Source organism: Marmota flaviventris, chromosome 2 (genome assembly GCF_047511675.1).
Source record: "Marmota flaviventris isolate mMarFla1 chromosome 2, mMarFla1.hap1, whole genome shotgun sequence".
NCBI lineage: Eukaryota > Metazoa > Chordata > Mammalia > Rodentia > Sciuridae > Marmota > Marmota flaviventris.
Window position 1 is genome coordinate 112,317,476 of NC_092499.1, and position 15,418 is coordinate 112,332,893.

The 15,418-nt window shown below is 38.4% G+C and overlaps 1 protein-coding gene and 1 non-coding gene across 7 annotated transcripts; both read right to left on the bottom strand.

Annotated features, from left to right (window-relative positions):
• Positions 1–173: 173 nt before the first annotated feature.
• On the bottom strand, positions 174–14,221 carry Tipin (TIMELESS interacting protein). Of its 6 annotated transcripts, none has more exons than XM_071608411.1 (9): positions 14,084–14,221; positions 13,333–13,350; positions 12,301–12,438; positions 12,103–12,181; positions 11,826–11,901; positions 8,489–8,611; positions 8,190–8,253; positions 3,794–4,000; positions 174–1,521 (listed from the first exon to the last, which is right to left on the bottom strand). In XM_071608411.1, exons 3-9 carry the CDS (start codon positions 12,428–12,430, stop codon positions 1,343–1,345), a joined length of 858 nt encoding a protein of 285 aa, XP_071464512.1. In that variant the 5' UTR covers positions 12,431–12,438; positions 13,333–13,350; positions 14,084–14,221; the 3' UTR covers positions 174–1,342. The 6 variants fall into 6 exon arrangements, with proteins under 6 accessions (XP_071464512.1, XP_027779954.1, XP_071464511.1 ...); XM_027924153.2 differs by having other exon boundaries at positions 13,333–13,396; XM_071608410.1 differs by having other exon boundaries at positions 13,333–13,420.
• Positions 7,078–7,213, bottom strand: LOC114085104 (small Cajal body-specific RNA 14). Its single transcript, XR_003581398.1, has one exon. It is a non-coding gene; the product is annotated as a small Cajal body-specific RNA 14 (non-coding RNA).
• Positions 14,222–15,418: the final 1,197 nt, after the last annotated feature.

Here is a 15,418-nt window from a genome sequence, read left to right on the forward strand (position 1 = left end):
AAAAAGGTAGCAAGGAGCATTCTTTGAACTTCCCCAGAATCTATGATGGTTAGATAATACGTTGGCCTTTCATTTGCCCTTTTAATTATTAAAGTGACTCCTCAAACTACAGGCAACACTGTGAACATTTTATCAAAAATATAATTTCAGAACAGTGATCAAAAACTTTCACAAAGTTTCTGAAGACATTTTTATTTCTTTTTAAAAACAGACATTAGGGGACTAGGGTTGTGGCTTAGCAGTAAAGTGCTCCCCTAGCACATGTGGGGCTCTGGGTTTGATCCTCAGCACCACATACAAATAAAATAAAGGTATAGTGTCCAACTAAAACACAATATTAAAAAAAAAAAAAAAACAGACATTAGGGGGGCTGAAGGTGTAACTCAGTGGCAGAGAATGCTTGCCTAGGATGTGCAAGGCCCTGGGGTCAATACCCAGTGCCATGAAAAAAATTAATTAAAAAGTGACACCAAGGCTGGGCACAGTGGTGCATGCCTATAATCTCAGTGGCTTGGGAGGCTGAAGCAGGAGAATTTCAAGTTCAAAGCCAGCCTCATCAAAAGTGAAGCACTAAGCAACACAGTGAGACCCTGTCTCTAAATAAAATACAAAACAGGGCTGGGGATGTGTCTCAGTGATCGAGTGCCCCCGAGTTCAATCCCCATTACCAAAAGAAAAAAAGTGACATTAAGCCTGGCACAGTGGCACACACCTGTAATCCCAGCGGCTCAGGAGGCTGAGGCAGGAGGATTGTGAATTCAAAGCTAGCCTCAGCAGCTCAGTGAAGCTCTAAGCAACTTAGCAAGATCCTGTCTCTAAACAAAATTTTAAAAGTGAAGTCAAGTCAGGCTTGGTGACACATAATTGCAATCCCAGTGATCTGGGGAAAAGGTAGGTGGATCACAAGTTCAAGGACAACCTCAGCAATTTAGCAAGACCTGTCTTAAAAAGGGCTCAATGGTATAGCACTCCTAGGTTTAATTCCCAGTAGCACCCCCCAAAAAAATTTAAATACATATTTACATCTTAAAACATGCAATTTAGTGGAAATAAGGCATTTAATACACACTAGTATTAGAAGCTGCTTAACTAATAATCACTTTATGAAGTCATATCTATATATAAAAAAAAGACTTTACTAATATTAGTGACAATTATAAATAAATATCAGAGTTTAAACAAGAATCCAAACACTTTTACTACAAAAGGGTTTTCTTACAAAGCAGACAAAATACACAATAATCCCAAACTTGCAGAAGAGTTAATAGATACTTTTTCTAGGGGAGGAGTATCTAACTTTGATAACACTTCTGGATGAAGCATAAAATTACCTTTGCACATTTTAAAAGGATTGGTCCAGTTGTGTTTCCTCTAATTTTAATTGCTCCTCTTCATATACAGAAGCATCATTATGTGAACTGACTAAAATGTCTTTGTTTAATCCATTTGACTCCTCATTTTGGTCTTCATCAATACAAATCTCTTCAACTGTCTGTGCCTTGGGTGTATTCATTAACATGTCTAAAGGAAAAATTATATTATTATTATTCATAAGGACCAGATTCAATCTTATATCCAAGGTATAAATATCTTCAAAAGCTTGGGTTAGTAGAAATAAAACCTATGATCATTTAATTATGATTACTTTTTTTGTTGTTACCACGGATTGAACCTAGGGGGACTCAACCACTGAGCCACATCCCCAGCCCTTTTTTATATTTTATTTATCACTGGGTTGCTTAGGGCCTCACTGAGTTGCTGAAGCTGGCTTTGAACTTGCCATCCTATTGCCTTAGCCTCCTGAGCTACTGGGATTACAGGAGCCACTATACCCAGCTTGATTACACCTAATCCTATGAGATTTTTACACTTGTATAAAGTCCACTTAAAATGCAAAGGGTCTTGGGGCTAGGTGAATAGCTCAGTGGTACTATGTGTGCACTTAGCAAACCCCTGCTCTATACTAGGGATCAAACCTAGGATGCTTTACAATGAACTACATCCCAAGCCCATTTTATTTGATAAAGAGTCTTGAGCTGGGGTTATGGCTTGGTGGTAAAGCAATCGCTTAGCATGTGGAAGGCCCTGGGTTCGATCCTCAGCACCACATAAAAATAAAGATATTGTTTTAAAAGAGTCCTGCTAAATTGCTGGGACTGGCCTCAAGCCTGTGATCCTCCTGCCTCAGTTTCTCAAGTAGCTGGGATTATGGCATGGGCCACCACACCTGGTGCAAGGGGTCTTGAATGATACTAAACTCCAACTTTTAAAAAAATTTTTGGTATTAGGATACTTTACCACTGGGCTATAGCTTCAGCCCTTTCTTTTTTTTAGTTTGAGACAGAGTCTTGCTAAGTTGTTTAGGGCCTCACTAAATAGCAGAGGCTGCCCTTGAACTTGTGATCTTCCTGCTTCAGTCTCCCAAGCTGCTGGGATTATAGGGATGCACCACTGCACCTGGCTTAAATTCAAACTGCTGACTCACAACCAAGTGTAACTTCTCATTCAAAATCAGAACTACTTGAAAGAGGTTCAAAAAATCAAATGCATAATAATTTTATGTCAAAGTGATCTAAAGTAAAGAAAATTTAGGAAAATTACTTTTATTTGGGCAAATTTTAAGTTATATCTTATAAAGAGGTTAGACTTAAATACCTATTACCAGGTATATATTGAGATGGCAAGAAAGCCACTACTGTTAATTTTATCTTCATGTAATTTATTTTTGTAGTTGTAGATGAACAGAATACCTTTGTTGTATTGCTAAGTATCGGACCAAGTGCCTCACACATGCTAGGTAAGTGCTCTGCCACTGAGCTATAGTCCCAGCCCAATATTCATGTAATTTTTCACATGGTACTAATAAAACATTGGTAAAGATAAAAACTAAGTTCATTTTAGCTGAAAAAATATCATGACTGGTAGTCACAATATTTAAGAATGTTGTAATATTAAGTGAAACTTGTTTTACAATATGGTCTTTACTTACCATATAATTATTTTTCCCACTTTGAAGGAAAAATCTAGAAATTGAGAAAACTTGTGATTCTTTTTAAATATAGTTTTAATGCTTATTTATATAGCATTAACCCCATAATCATTTTTAAAAACAGCAAATTTAAAGCTGAGGATATATAACTCAACTGTAGAGCAGGTACATTATCATACACAAAGCTGTGGGTTCAATCCCTGGCTCCAAATAAATAAAGAGCAAATCTTAAGGCAGTTTGTAAAGTGGGAAGGGATAAGCAAATGAACAGCCACCAAAAGTGCACCTCATAACAGAACACAATACAATAAAAAGAATTTTAGTGGGGCTGGGGTTGTGGCTCAGCGGTAGAGCGCCCGCCTAGCATGTGCGAGGCCCTGGGTTCGATTCTCAGCACCACATAAAAATAAATAAATAAAGGTATTGTGTCTAAAAAATAAATATTAAAAAAAAAAAAATTTTAGTACCTATTTGTGTCACAACAAATGGCTCTAAAATTCTCAATTGGTCTATGATTTAAAGTCAGGGAAGAATATATTTTTGAACAATTCAGAATCCTAGGAGATATTGAGCTATCCAGAAAACCATCTTAAACTCATTCTTTCAATATTTCCAAATAGCTCTCTTCCCCTCCCTCCCTCCCTCCCTCTCTCTCTCTCTCTCACACACACACACACACAAACTTAATATCACACTTTTCCATTCCAGGAGGTAGTTTATTTAGGTAGATAGTAGAGAAGTTAAAATTTTCAACATGCGTATGATATATTAATGGCAACTCATAAAACCAAGCATAAAATTTACCATTTCCTAGGGACTGACTATTACTCAGTAGCTTTGCCTGCCTTCTTTCCAAGGCCAGTTGTTTATTTCTCTCAATTCTTTGTTGTTGCTCTTCTGTTAGGTTTCTACTTAACTCAGAAGCAAACTTCTCACTTTCAGATGAGTCTGTCAAAAAGGGATCTAATTCGGCAGCAGTTACATCAAGGCCTTTGCTTTCCCCCACTTCATCTGCAGTAGAAAAGAAAAAATTAGTACAACTGAAGCCTTAGAAAAAAAGAGATTATGCAGATTTTAACTGAAAAGTGGCTTGAAGAGGCAATAGGTCATGGCACAGTGATACATGCCTGTGATCCCAGTAACTCAGGAGGCTGAGACAAAAGGATCCCAAGTTTGAGGTCAGTTTGGACCCTATGCTAAAATAAAAGATAAAAAAGGGCTGGGTAGGGACGTAGCCCCTGGGTTCAACCCCAGTATGAACAAAAGAAAACAAAACATAATAAAATGGTGGCAAGTGGCTGCATCTGAAGAAACAATTCATGAGGTATGAGAATATTGCAAATACATGCTTGATTCAAACAAGTAAAAGAAAAAAAAAATTTTTATTGGGGAATACTAGGAATTGAACCCAGGGGCACTTAGCCACTGAGAAACATCCCCAGCTCTTTTTATTTTGAGATAGGATCTTGTAAAATTGCTTAGGGCCTCACTAAATTGATGAAGTTGACTTTGAATTTGTGACCTCCTGCCTCAGCCTCCCAAACTGCTTAAATTATAGATATGTGCCACCACACCTGACCAAGAAATTTTTATAAAACACCTTAAAGGTGCATGTTTAGTCAAATGAAAATATTATTAAGTGGCAGAGTACTTGCCTAGCATACGCAAGGTCTTGAGTTAAATCCCCAACACTGCAAATAATAATTAAGAAAAATTAAGTCAGGCACAGTGGCACATGCCTGTAATCCCAGTGGCTCAGGAAGCTGAGGCAGGAGGATCATGAGTTCAAAGCCACACTCAGCAAAAGCACAGCACTAAGCAACTTAGTGAGACCCTATCTCTAAATAAAATACAAAATAGGGCTGGGATGTGGCCTCAGGGGTTAAATACCCCTAAGTTCAATTCCTAGTATCTGCCCCCAACAAAAAAAATTAAATTTTATTAACATATTTAAAATGAGGACTGGGAAGCTGGACACAGTGGCTTACACCTCTAATCCCAGTTATTCAGAAGACTGAGGCAAGAGGATTGCAAGTTTGAGGCCAACCTGGGCAACATAATGAGACCCCATCTCAAAAACTGAAAATAAAATGAGGGCCAAGGCTGAGGATGTGGCTCAGTGAGTAGGGTGCTTGTCCAGCATCCACAAGGACCTGGGTTCAATCCCCAGCATCAAAAGCCAAAAATGAAAGGACTTTAAGTGCTAAACTATCAATTGTCCATATCACAGAATTAGTCTGTTCTATGAACTGAACTGAAAAATGCAAGAAACAGGCCCTCGTTCATTTTCAAAATTCAGCATAATATGACATGGAGATGCTTCTGATTGCCTAGGCAAGTAAACTGACATTGTGTTTTTACCAAACACCAGCAAAATGCACAAGTGGTAGTTTAAAAAGATCTGAAAAAGAACAAAATGCCTTCAGGTAGAATAGAAACACAAGCAAAAAATAACAAAATGGCAGAGATGAGACTTCACTTTCTCTCTGCGTCATCTACATTATGGGATTAAAAAACGATAACCCCAGGGACTGGGATTATGGCTCAGCGGTAGAGCATCCGCCTCACACATGCAAGGCCCTGGGTTAGATCCTCAGCACCACATATAAATAAATAAAGTTATTGTGTCCAACTACAAATAATAAAATATTTTAAAAAGATGTGATAACTCCAACAGATCTGACAAAGCCACTTGAAAATTTTAAATCACTATATCCCCACTTGAAATATGAATTTATATCTCATCCCTGACCTATAATATATATTATGACTTATGATATTAGGTAAAATAGTAGAAAATATCCCAAAATATGAAAATAAACCTCTACAATTACTTAGTGATATATACTTAATCCAGCCCTTTACACAAAACCCTCTTTGGAAACTCCTTCCTTTGTAGTTAAAAAGCCACTTTTCCTTCCTGGAATGGTAAAATATTTATGTGTCAAGAAACTAAAATGCATTCCTTTGTCAAAAAATACTAATAGAATACTAATACTGCTGGAGAAGAAACAGGCATTAGAACCAATTATGAGTGAGGTATTCTTTTTCTTTTAATATTTAGTTTTAGTTGTAGTTGGACACAATTCCTTTATTTTTGTTTATATATTTTTATGTGGTGCTGAGGATGGAACCCAGGGCCTCACACGTGCTAGGTGAGCACTCTACTGCTGAGCCACAACCCTAGCCCCCACCAGTGACGTTTTTAATATGCTTTATCTTACAGAGCTTAGAAGATTCTACATCAATAATAATGAAATACCCAAACAAGTATTTTTCATGAGCCACAAAAGAAAAACTACTTTAGTAGTAAATGATCTCTTTAATATAAACAATGTTGTATGGGGGAAAAGATATGAATGTAACCACTGATGAGGCAGTGTATTGCTTTAACTAGGATATAAAGGGGATAAAAACAAAACCAAAAAAAAAAAAAAAAACAATTAGCAGGCCTGTAATCCCAGCAGCTCAGGAGGCTGAGACAGGAAGATCGTGAGTTCAAAGCCAGCCTCAGCAAAAGCAAGGCACTGAGCAACTCAGTGAGACCCTGTCTATATAAAATATAAAATAGGGCTGGGGATGTGGCTCAGAAGTTGAGTGCCCCTGAGTTCAATCCCCACTACCTGCCCTCCCCCCAAATTAAAACCCCAGATAACTTAAATCACATTCCTTCACTTTTTTTTAACAGGGTGGTGGGTACTGGGAATTGAACCCAGGGATACTTTACCACTAAGTTACATTCCCAGCCTTCCCCTCTACCTTTTTTTTTTTTTTTTTTAAGGCAGAGTTTAAATTGCTTAGGGACTCACTAAGCTTACCAGGCTAGCCTTGAACTTGCAATCCTCCTGCTCAGGTTTCCAAGTCACTGGGATTACAGGTGTACACCATCACACCAAACTCCTTCTCACTTTTTTTTTTTTTTGTGATGCTGGGGATGGAACCCATGGCCTTGTGCATGTGAGGCAAGCACTATACCAACTGAGCTATATCCTCAGCCCCTCCATCTCACTTTTAAAAGCAACTTATAATTAACTTTGGGGGATTCAATATGGAACCTGTATTTCCCACATCTATTAAAAGTTACAAAACATGTATGGAGCCATCGCACAGAAAATCTGATAACTGTACAGATCCTGTCGGCAGGAACCATCTGTGTTAATGTGTGTGACTGTCTATGGTTGCACTGTACAACTAACAAATGCAATCAACATCAGGAACAGTCACATGAGTCTTACTAAAATCCTACATTCAGAATGTGCACTATAAGTGAAATGCAAACTTTCATCATCACTGTATTCTGCCTAATCCAGGGGCACTTAATTACTGAGCCACATCCCCAGTCCTTTTTAATTTTTTTAAATTTTGAGACAGGGCCTCACTAAGTTGCTTAGGGCCTCACTAAGTTGCTGAGCCTGGTTTTAAACTTGCGATCCTCCTGCCTCAGCCTCCTGAGCTGCTGGTATTACAGGCATGTGTCACCATGCCCGACCACTCTATCTTGATACATTTTTATTAACAAACACTATAAAGGATTAATTGTCAGACAAATTCTCACAAGTTCACTTTTTTTTGTTTAATTTATTTATACGTGGTGCTGAAACAGTGCCTCACACATGCTAAGCAAGCACTCTGCCACTGAGCCACAATCGCAGCCCTGCAACTATATCTTTAAGAAGCAGGGCTGGGGCTGGGGCTGAGTGGTAGCGCACGTGCCTGGTATGTGTGAGGCACTGGGTTTGATTCTCAGCACCACGTATGAAAAAAAATAAAGATCTGTCAGCAACTAAAAAATATTAAAAAAAAAAAAACAAATTTCAGCCAGGCGTGGTGGCACATGCCTGGAATCCCAGTGGCTTGGGAGGCTGAGGCAGGAGGATCATGAGTTTAAAGCCAGCCTTAGCAATGGCATGTGCTAAGCAACTCAGACCTGTCTCTAAATAAAATACAATAGGGCTGGGGATATGGCTTAGTAGTTGAGTGGCCCTGAGTTCAATCCCCAGTACCACTCCCCTAAAAAAGAAAAAAAAAAAACAAATTTCATATACATTCTAGATTTCCTAATGCATTTTAACTTGTTCCTATCAACTGTACTGATTATATACACAATACAGATTGAGAACACAGTCCTCTGTTACCTACCCCAACTGGATCCATTTCTAAAAGCAAAATTGTTATAAAGCAAATAAACCTATATACTTACCATCATTGCTAACAAAATCTTCATGTAAAATAGGGAGATCAAGTCGAATTCGTTTTAAACAGGTCTGACAATAAAGAAGATATTTTTACATTTTCATCTGAATGTTAGGAAGAGAAATGATCATTTATTCAATTCTTAGTTTCTAAAGAATTGTCCTTCAAATAAACACTATTAATTTTCCCTCTCTACCACAACAAATTTCAAAATGAAAACCCCAAAATAGCAATCTAACCTCAGCTACATTTACCTTTGTTCTGTTTAGCACTATGAACAACTTTCATAATAATCACAATACTTACCTGCACTTCCTTTTTATTTCCCAGGTATTCAACTCTGTCAATAAAATCCTCAAACTGCAGTTTGGGGAATAGCCTATGTGCCCAGTGCTCCATGTTTCTGATTAGTGTCTTCAAGTCTTCAGCCTGGCACATAAAAATAAAAATGCTAAATAGAAGACTCATTCTCACATTGGCCTTGTCAGCAGATTTCAGAACTGAAAAGAAATGCCAAAGTCATTGGTGTCATATTTATAAGGTTAGGAAACTTTTAGAAGGAAATTTACAAAGAAAAATATTTACTAAGGGCTTGGAGGATTACAGTTCTAAAAGAGCACTGGATACATATTTTTAAAAATCAGAGGAGCTGAAGTTGGGCATGATGGTGCATGTTTGCAATCCTAGATACTTCCAAGGCTGACACAGGAGGATCACAATTTCAGGGCCAACCTCAGAAACTTAGCGAGATCCTATCTCAAAAAATAAAAAGGGCAGAAGGTGTAGTTCTGTGGTAGAACACCTCTGGTCTCAATTCCTAGCCCCACAAAACATAAATAAACAAAATTAAAAAACAGATGAAAAAATACCAGTAAGAAAATTTCCAAGATAATAATATGTGTCTTTTCAGAATTGTAAAGTAAAACCCCAAAATGAGCTTTAATATGTCAAAATATCTCTCAGGAATCCTAACTGGAATAAGTTATAGTCCATATATGTATAAAAGGTTAAAATACACTCTACTATCAAGTGTATCTAAAAAGAACAATAATAATAATAAAAAAAAAACTTTCAGGAATAACTAAACACTGACAGACCCCAAAATCATATACTTAGAAAAAATCACTGAGAATTCAGAACTGTAAGGAATATATTTAAAAACCCCAAGGGCAGAGACTAGAAAGAACAGTTTAAACATTCTCAAACCATTAATACCTCTCCATATTTGAAATTCCAATTAAGATTTTTTTAAAAAATGTAAATTAAAAATAAATTTTAATAAACTTGACTCATGAAAAGTAAAGTTATAAATTCCTGGTTTTGCTATAAAATATTCATTCTTCACTTTACAGTATTTTAAAATAGGAGAATGATTAAAGCACAGGCTCTACATCAGACTACATAAAGTCAAATTCCAATTCCATCACTTAAAAGCCATTTACATCTCTGTACCTATTTCCTCATGTGTGAGACTAATATACATACCTCACAGGGTTATTGTAAGGATTAATAAAAACAATGTGCCACAGGCATGGTGGAGCATACCTGTAATCCCAGAGGTTCAGGAGGCTGAGGCACGAGGATCACAAATTCAAAGCCAGTCTTAGCAACTTAGCGAAGCCTTAGCAACTTAGCGAGACCCCGTCTCAAAATAAAATATAAAAGGGCTAGGTATGTGGCTCAGTGGTCAAGCACCCTTGGGTTCAATCCCTAGTACCAAAAATTAAAAAATAAAGAAATAAAATAAAAACCCTGATATGGCTCAGTGGTTAAGCACACTGGGGTTCAATCTCAGGTATCAAACAAGCAAACAGTGCACCTGACACTATGTAAATTCTGAAATGTTGCTATTTTTATTTGACCATGACTAGAAGCAAATGTCAAAACTACCAACTCTATCACTGACTAAATATGTAATACTAAGAACACAATCTCTCTTCATTCTCCCCTTCTGATAATAAAGGTATAAATTATTTTAAAGATTCAATTACCTAAAATCATTTTCCAGTTGGAAGTAGCTGATTAACCACCTCACAATGTCACATTAGACACAAAGGAACCAAGAAAAGAAAAAACTGTGCTGGGGGCATAGCTCAGTGGTAGAGCATTTGCTTAGTGCTCTCAAAGTCCTGGGTTCAATCCCCAACATTGCAAAAACATGATAGTTAAAAAAAAAAAAAAAAAAACAACTAAATACAGTTAAGTCCCAAGTTAATATAAGAAGAAAAAGTAGTGAGTGTTCAAAATTGTGAGAAAATAGTAAAAATTTCTAAGGGCAAAATGCAGAATAAAGTAAACTCAAAGCACATTCTGGCCCAATGAGAAAACACAAAATGCCTATTCTTCATACAAACTTACTTATTTTAATAAAGGTTTATTATAAACATGATCAAGACTTCATACATTCAAAGTACCAATTCACCACTAATACCTGAAAATTTCATCTACCACTATCCTATCTCGTCTAGTACTAGTACTACTACTACTATTACTACCTTATCCCTCAGGTAGTACAACAGCCTGAGTTGTTGACGACCTCCAGTTTCTTTCTCCTTACAAATTATCCTGCATACCACACACCTAAATGTTACTGTCAATATTATTTTAGTTGGGCAATTAAACATGAAGACTAGGCTCAGTTTTAATTATTGGCCATTGGTCACTCACTCAAAACCCTAAGTCTGTGACTAGATAATGGGACCATCACTCACGAAAATTAACAGAGAACATATCTGAAATACTTTAAACTGCAAAGCCCTATAAAAAGATTATCTACCAAAAACCTACCTAGCTTTATTATTCAAAGATAAGAGAATTTTAAAACATACATTTATACAGTGTACATCTGTTATTAAATGTTTTCATAAACTTTACTGATATCTATTAACCAGACACTGTCTCATATCTTGGGGACATATAAGTGATCAATACAGGCAGAGTCTTTGCCCTCATGAAGTTTAAAATCATTCTTTGAAGAACAAAGTAAATTCTATTCCCTCCTATCTGTGTGTGTGTATTTGTGTTTGCTAATGGGTATTGAACCCAGAGATACTTTACCATTAAGCTATACCTCATCTTTTTTTTTTTTTTTAAATTTGAGACAGGTCTCACGAAGTTGCCCAAGCTGGCCTCACACCTGTGATCCTCTTGCTTTCACCTCTCAAGTCATTGGATTACAGGTGTGCACCACCACACCTAGCTTCCTCTAAATTTATAACTTTAAACTCAGGCTTAGAGACTCAGAAATGATTTTACCTAAAGCTATGACTTTACATAATATGTATGTATATCTACATATGATGTGACAAAAAATGAGACTACACAGACATATTTTCTAATTCTTTAAATAGTACCTTTTCCACTACATCACAACTACTTTTCAGGTGATATTATGATTAATGGAAATATTTAAAGATTCTCAAGACCATAATGAGCCCACAGTTTACTGCTATTTTAAAAAACAAGACTAGGGCTGGGGCTGTAGCTCAGTGGCAGAGTGCTTGCTTGGCATGCGTGGGGCACTGGGTTCGATCCTCAGCACCACATAAAAATAAACAAATAAAATAAAGGCGTTCTGTCCCTCTACAACTATAAAAGATATTAAAAAAAAAAAAGACAAAAAGGAAAATAAGACCTTTCTTACCTCATGACCTTTCCCTTTGAATTTTGTCTTATCAAACACATGCCTTAAGGCAGGAAGTCCTCTCTCTGAAATTAATCTGTAAATAGAAAAACATTTTGAATTTCAAGTTTCCTAGAGTAAAGTCCAAACCAAGACCATAGAAAAAAAAATATTTTCTCCTAAATGGAAACAAGTGTTTATAGAACAATCTGATTTTCAATTCATCCCAACCCAAAGCTTATAACATTAGGAAAAAAACAATACCTATAAAGTATAAATGTGTATGGAAAACACGTACCTCTGAGCATCCAACTTGGGAATATTCCTTTTAACTGTTCTCTTTACAGGTACAGGAACAGGTGCTCTGGTCCCTGACCCTGATGAAATATATCAAGAAGCAGCATTAAATAATTTAAGCCTTACTTACAAATTTATTATTTATAAGCTGATGGATGGATAAGTGAACATGGACACTTTTGTGAAACTCTATACAGACCTTCATCAGGTTCAGCTCCTTCACCATCTCTCTGCGGAGATGCTGGAGGTGGGAAAGGAGGAAAAGTTTCATCTTCTACATGTTCATAATCTGGCAGGTCAACTAAGCCATTCTCTTGCGGTTCTAACATTTTTTTCTCTAGGGGAAAAAAAAAGTAAAATTATTCTTATTTATCCAAAATAATATTCCTATTATACAGTTAAGTTCCAGATGAAGCAAGTTCATGGGTAAGCCACATTTTAGACTCACACATCATTAAAAAAAAAAAAAAGAGAGAAGAAAACAATGAGGAAAAAGACTAGGCTAGAAACTGGCACTGAGTTCTAATATAGACTCTACCACTGAATATGATTTTGAACAAAATCATTTCACATCAACTACTTGATGAGTTAATAAGTACCTGAGACTTGTACTTGATGAGTTAATAAGCACCTGAGACTTCTTTTCAATGGCTTCTGTTTTAAGAATAAAAACCCCAAAGTCATGAGTAAACTGGCCTCTTTATACCTCTTTGGCCCCACTTTACATAACTCTCTTTGCCCCTTCTTTCAGTTCCTTGAAAGAGCCATATCCCTCATGGCCTTGGATCTTTGCAATTGCTATTTCCTATCTTAAATGCTCTTCCCTGACTCCTAATCCCTTTCAGATTTCCATTACCACCTCCTCAGAAAATCTATCCCAATTTCCTCAATTTAAATCCTCTTTTAATAAGCACTGATAATACCAAGTCTCACAGTAATTATCATTTCAACCTTAGGTTTTGTGTGCCTATTTAATGTTTGTTTACCATACTAGACCAGGTAGGGCTCTTTGTGTTCCTCCACTGCATCCCTACTGCTGGTACACAACAGGTGCTCAATATATATTTGTTAGTGAAGGAAGTAGAGAAAAGAATTACAAACCAGGCAAAGTGCCATGCACCTATAGTCCCAGCATGCTAAGACAGGAAGATCCCTGAGCCCAAGCATTCCAGGTCACCCTGGGGAACACACAGACTCAGTCTTTAAAAATAAATAAAACAAGTATATTTACCTCTGTTTCAATTAAGTCCTTTGGAAAGAAGTGGGGTTCAGAAATTCGAGGTTGACAGGGAGCTCTGAGTTTGGTGACAAGGCACAAACTATATTAAGTTCATCAAGGAAGTGTTCGGGCATGGGGCATAGGGCGAGGAGTGTCAGTAAACTGATGCTCCTTAGCTGCAGATCACATTTCCTTCACTTCTTTCACGCCTTGACAATGGTGGCATAACTGCCTCTTTTTAAGACACTGATCAAACTCTTAACTTCCTCCTCTGATCCCCAAACTTTCAGAGGATTGAAGATTAACACACGTAATATCCAAACCACAATTCGTTCCCAGACCCTTCCGTTTCCCATGTCCAACTTTCCCATGTTCCCAAGTCGTCGGAACAGAAGCCCTCTGTCTGACTTTAATTCCCCTGGGTCCCACCGCTGAAAACATCACCCCTCCCAGCCTCCTCTCCAACTCTCCCCCGGTTCAACCGGGTTCATTCACTGCACATCCACAAGGCGCCCTCTGTGTTTATAAGGCCATCTACAGAAGCGGAGGGACCCGGAAGCGCGCTCGCTCCCGCCAGAAGGCTCGGCTTAGCGGCAGGCATCCCTGAACGGCAACTCAGGTAAACGTGCCCGCCCCCACCGGTCCAGGCCGGCCCGGCCGCCCCCCGCTCCAGGCGCGCTCCGCCGAAATCCTGTTCTCCAGCTCCTCACCAGCTCCCTGAGACTCCCCAGCTCCTGTCAAGCTCCGAAAGAAGCCTCCTCACCAAGAACTTCACTCGCGCGGAACCGGCTTTCAGCTCACGCCGCCTGCAGCCTCTGCGCGGTGGGCGCCCCGCTGGACGCAGCGAGTGAACCGAACTTCTCGCGAGACGCCGACACACCCGCAGTGTAAGAGCTCTCGGAGTTTGGCGCCAAATACACGCAGGGCCTGGGCGGGGCCCCTCCACGCGGCCATGCCGTTGTCCACCTGTCCGAATCTTGAGTTTTCCGTGCTTCGGCCGTGCTTCTTCCGAGGGGTTCTTTCTCCTCCTTTACTTAAAGTTCATAGTTGTTACTTCCTGGACACTTTATACTTTGGAAGTGTTGAAAACTGAGTTGTGGAGGAAGTTAAAAAAGGGTAGAGGGAAGCAGTATTGGTTGCAAAACTGCCGTTTTTTCAGAGTTGATGGCGGAATGCCTGGAGCGTGAGTGCGTCTTTTCCTGGGTGCCGGCTGGGGATTGAGCCCAGGGGCCTCCACTGGGCTACTTCCCCAGCCCTTTTTATTTCTTTACTCTGAAGTGGCCTAAGTTTCCCAGGCTGGCATGGAACTTGTCATTGTCACGAGTCGCACTTTGTAGATGCACTTTGTTAACGTAAGTTAACTTTTTTTTTTTTTTTAAACTAGCCAGGCGCGTCGGGACACGCCTATAATGCCAGCGACTCGCCACGCTGTCGCAGGAGGATCTCCATCACCTCAGTAATTTAGCGAAACCCTGTCTTAAAAATGGGCTGGGGGGTATAGCGTAAAGCGCCTCAGGTTATTTCTCCCAAAAAAAGAAGAAAGAAAAGAAAAACAAAAATGATATCTGCAGCAAATTATCTAACCATCCCGATTTGGCAAACCCAAAAGATAAAGTGTTAGCAAGAATATCCTAGGTACTTTTTTTTTTTTTTTTTTGGTACTGGCATGCCTCCGTTTTTTGAGCTACACTTTCAACCATCTCTACTTTTCTGTATGTTGAAATTAAAAATTTAAAGAATGGATCAAATATGTGAAGAGAATATGACAAAATTGCCAGTTCTATGTGCCTGAAATTGTGTATGAAAATGTGTATGCACATTTTTGCTTTATTTTTCCATAAAAATATATGCAAATTAATTCAAATTAACAAAATTAGCATCAGTTTGAAACAAATGTCTCAACTTCAGTACAAATGGCTGAGGCAGCAATTTTCTTTGCTGTTGATGCTGGGGACCACTGAGCTGGGTCCCCAACCCTATTTTGTATTTTGTGTGTGTGGTGGGGGGCTGGGGGATTGAAGCCACGGCCTTGTGCGTGCAAGGCAAGCACTCTACCAACTGAGCTATATCCCCAGCCCAAAACTTTCTCATTTTGGAG

What these genes read in the sequence shown, in the direction of transcription:
- Tipin (XM_027924134.3), bottom strand. Translation starts at nt 12,430, where the DNA reads ATGTTAGAACCGCAAGAGAATGGCTTAGTTGACCTGCCAGATTATGAA. An exon ending in TCAAAGGGAAAGGTCATGAG is followed by an intron (nt 8,612 to 11,825) that starts GTAAGAAAGGTC and finishes TTTATGTGCCAG; the next exon opens with GCTGAAGACTTGAAGACACT. An exon ending in TAGTCAGTCCCTAGGAAATG is followed by an intron (nt 1,522 to 3,793) that starts GTAAATTTTATG and finishes TTTTTCCTTTAG; the next exon opens with ACATGTTAATGAATACACCC.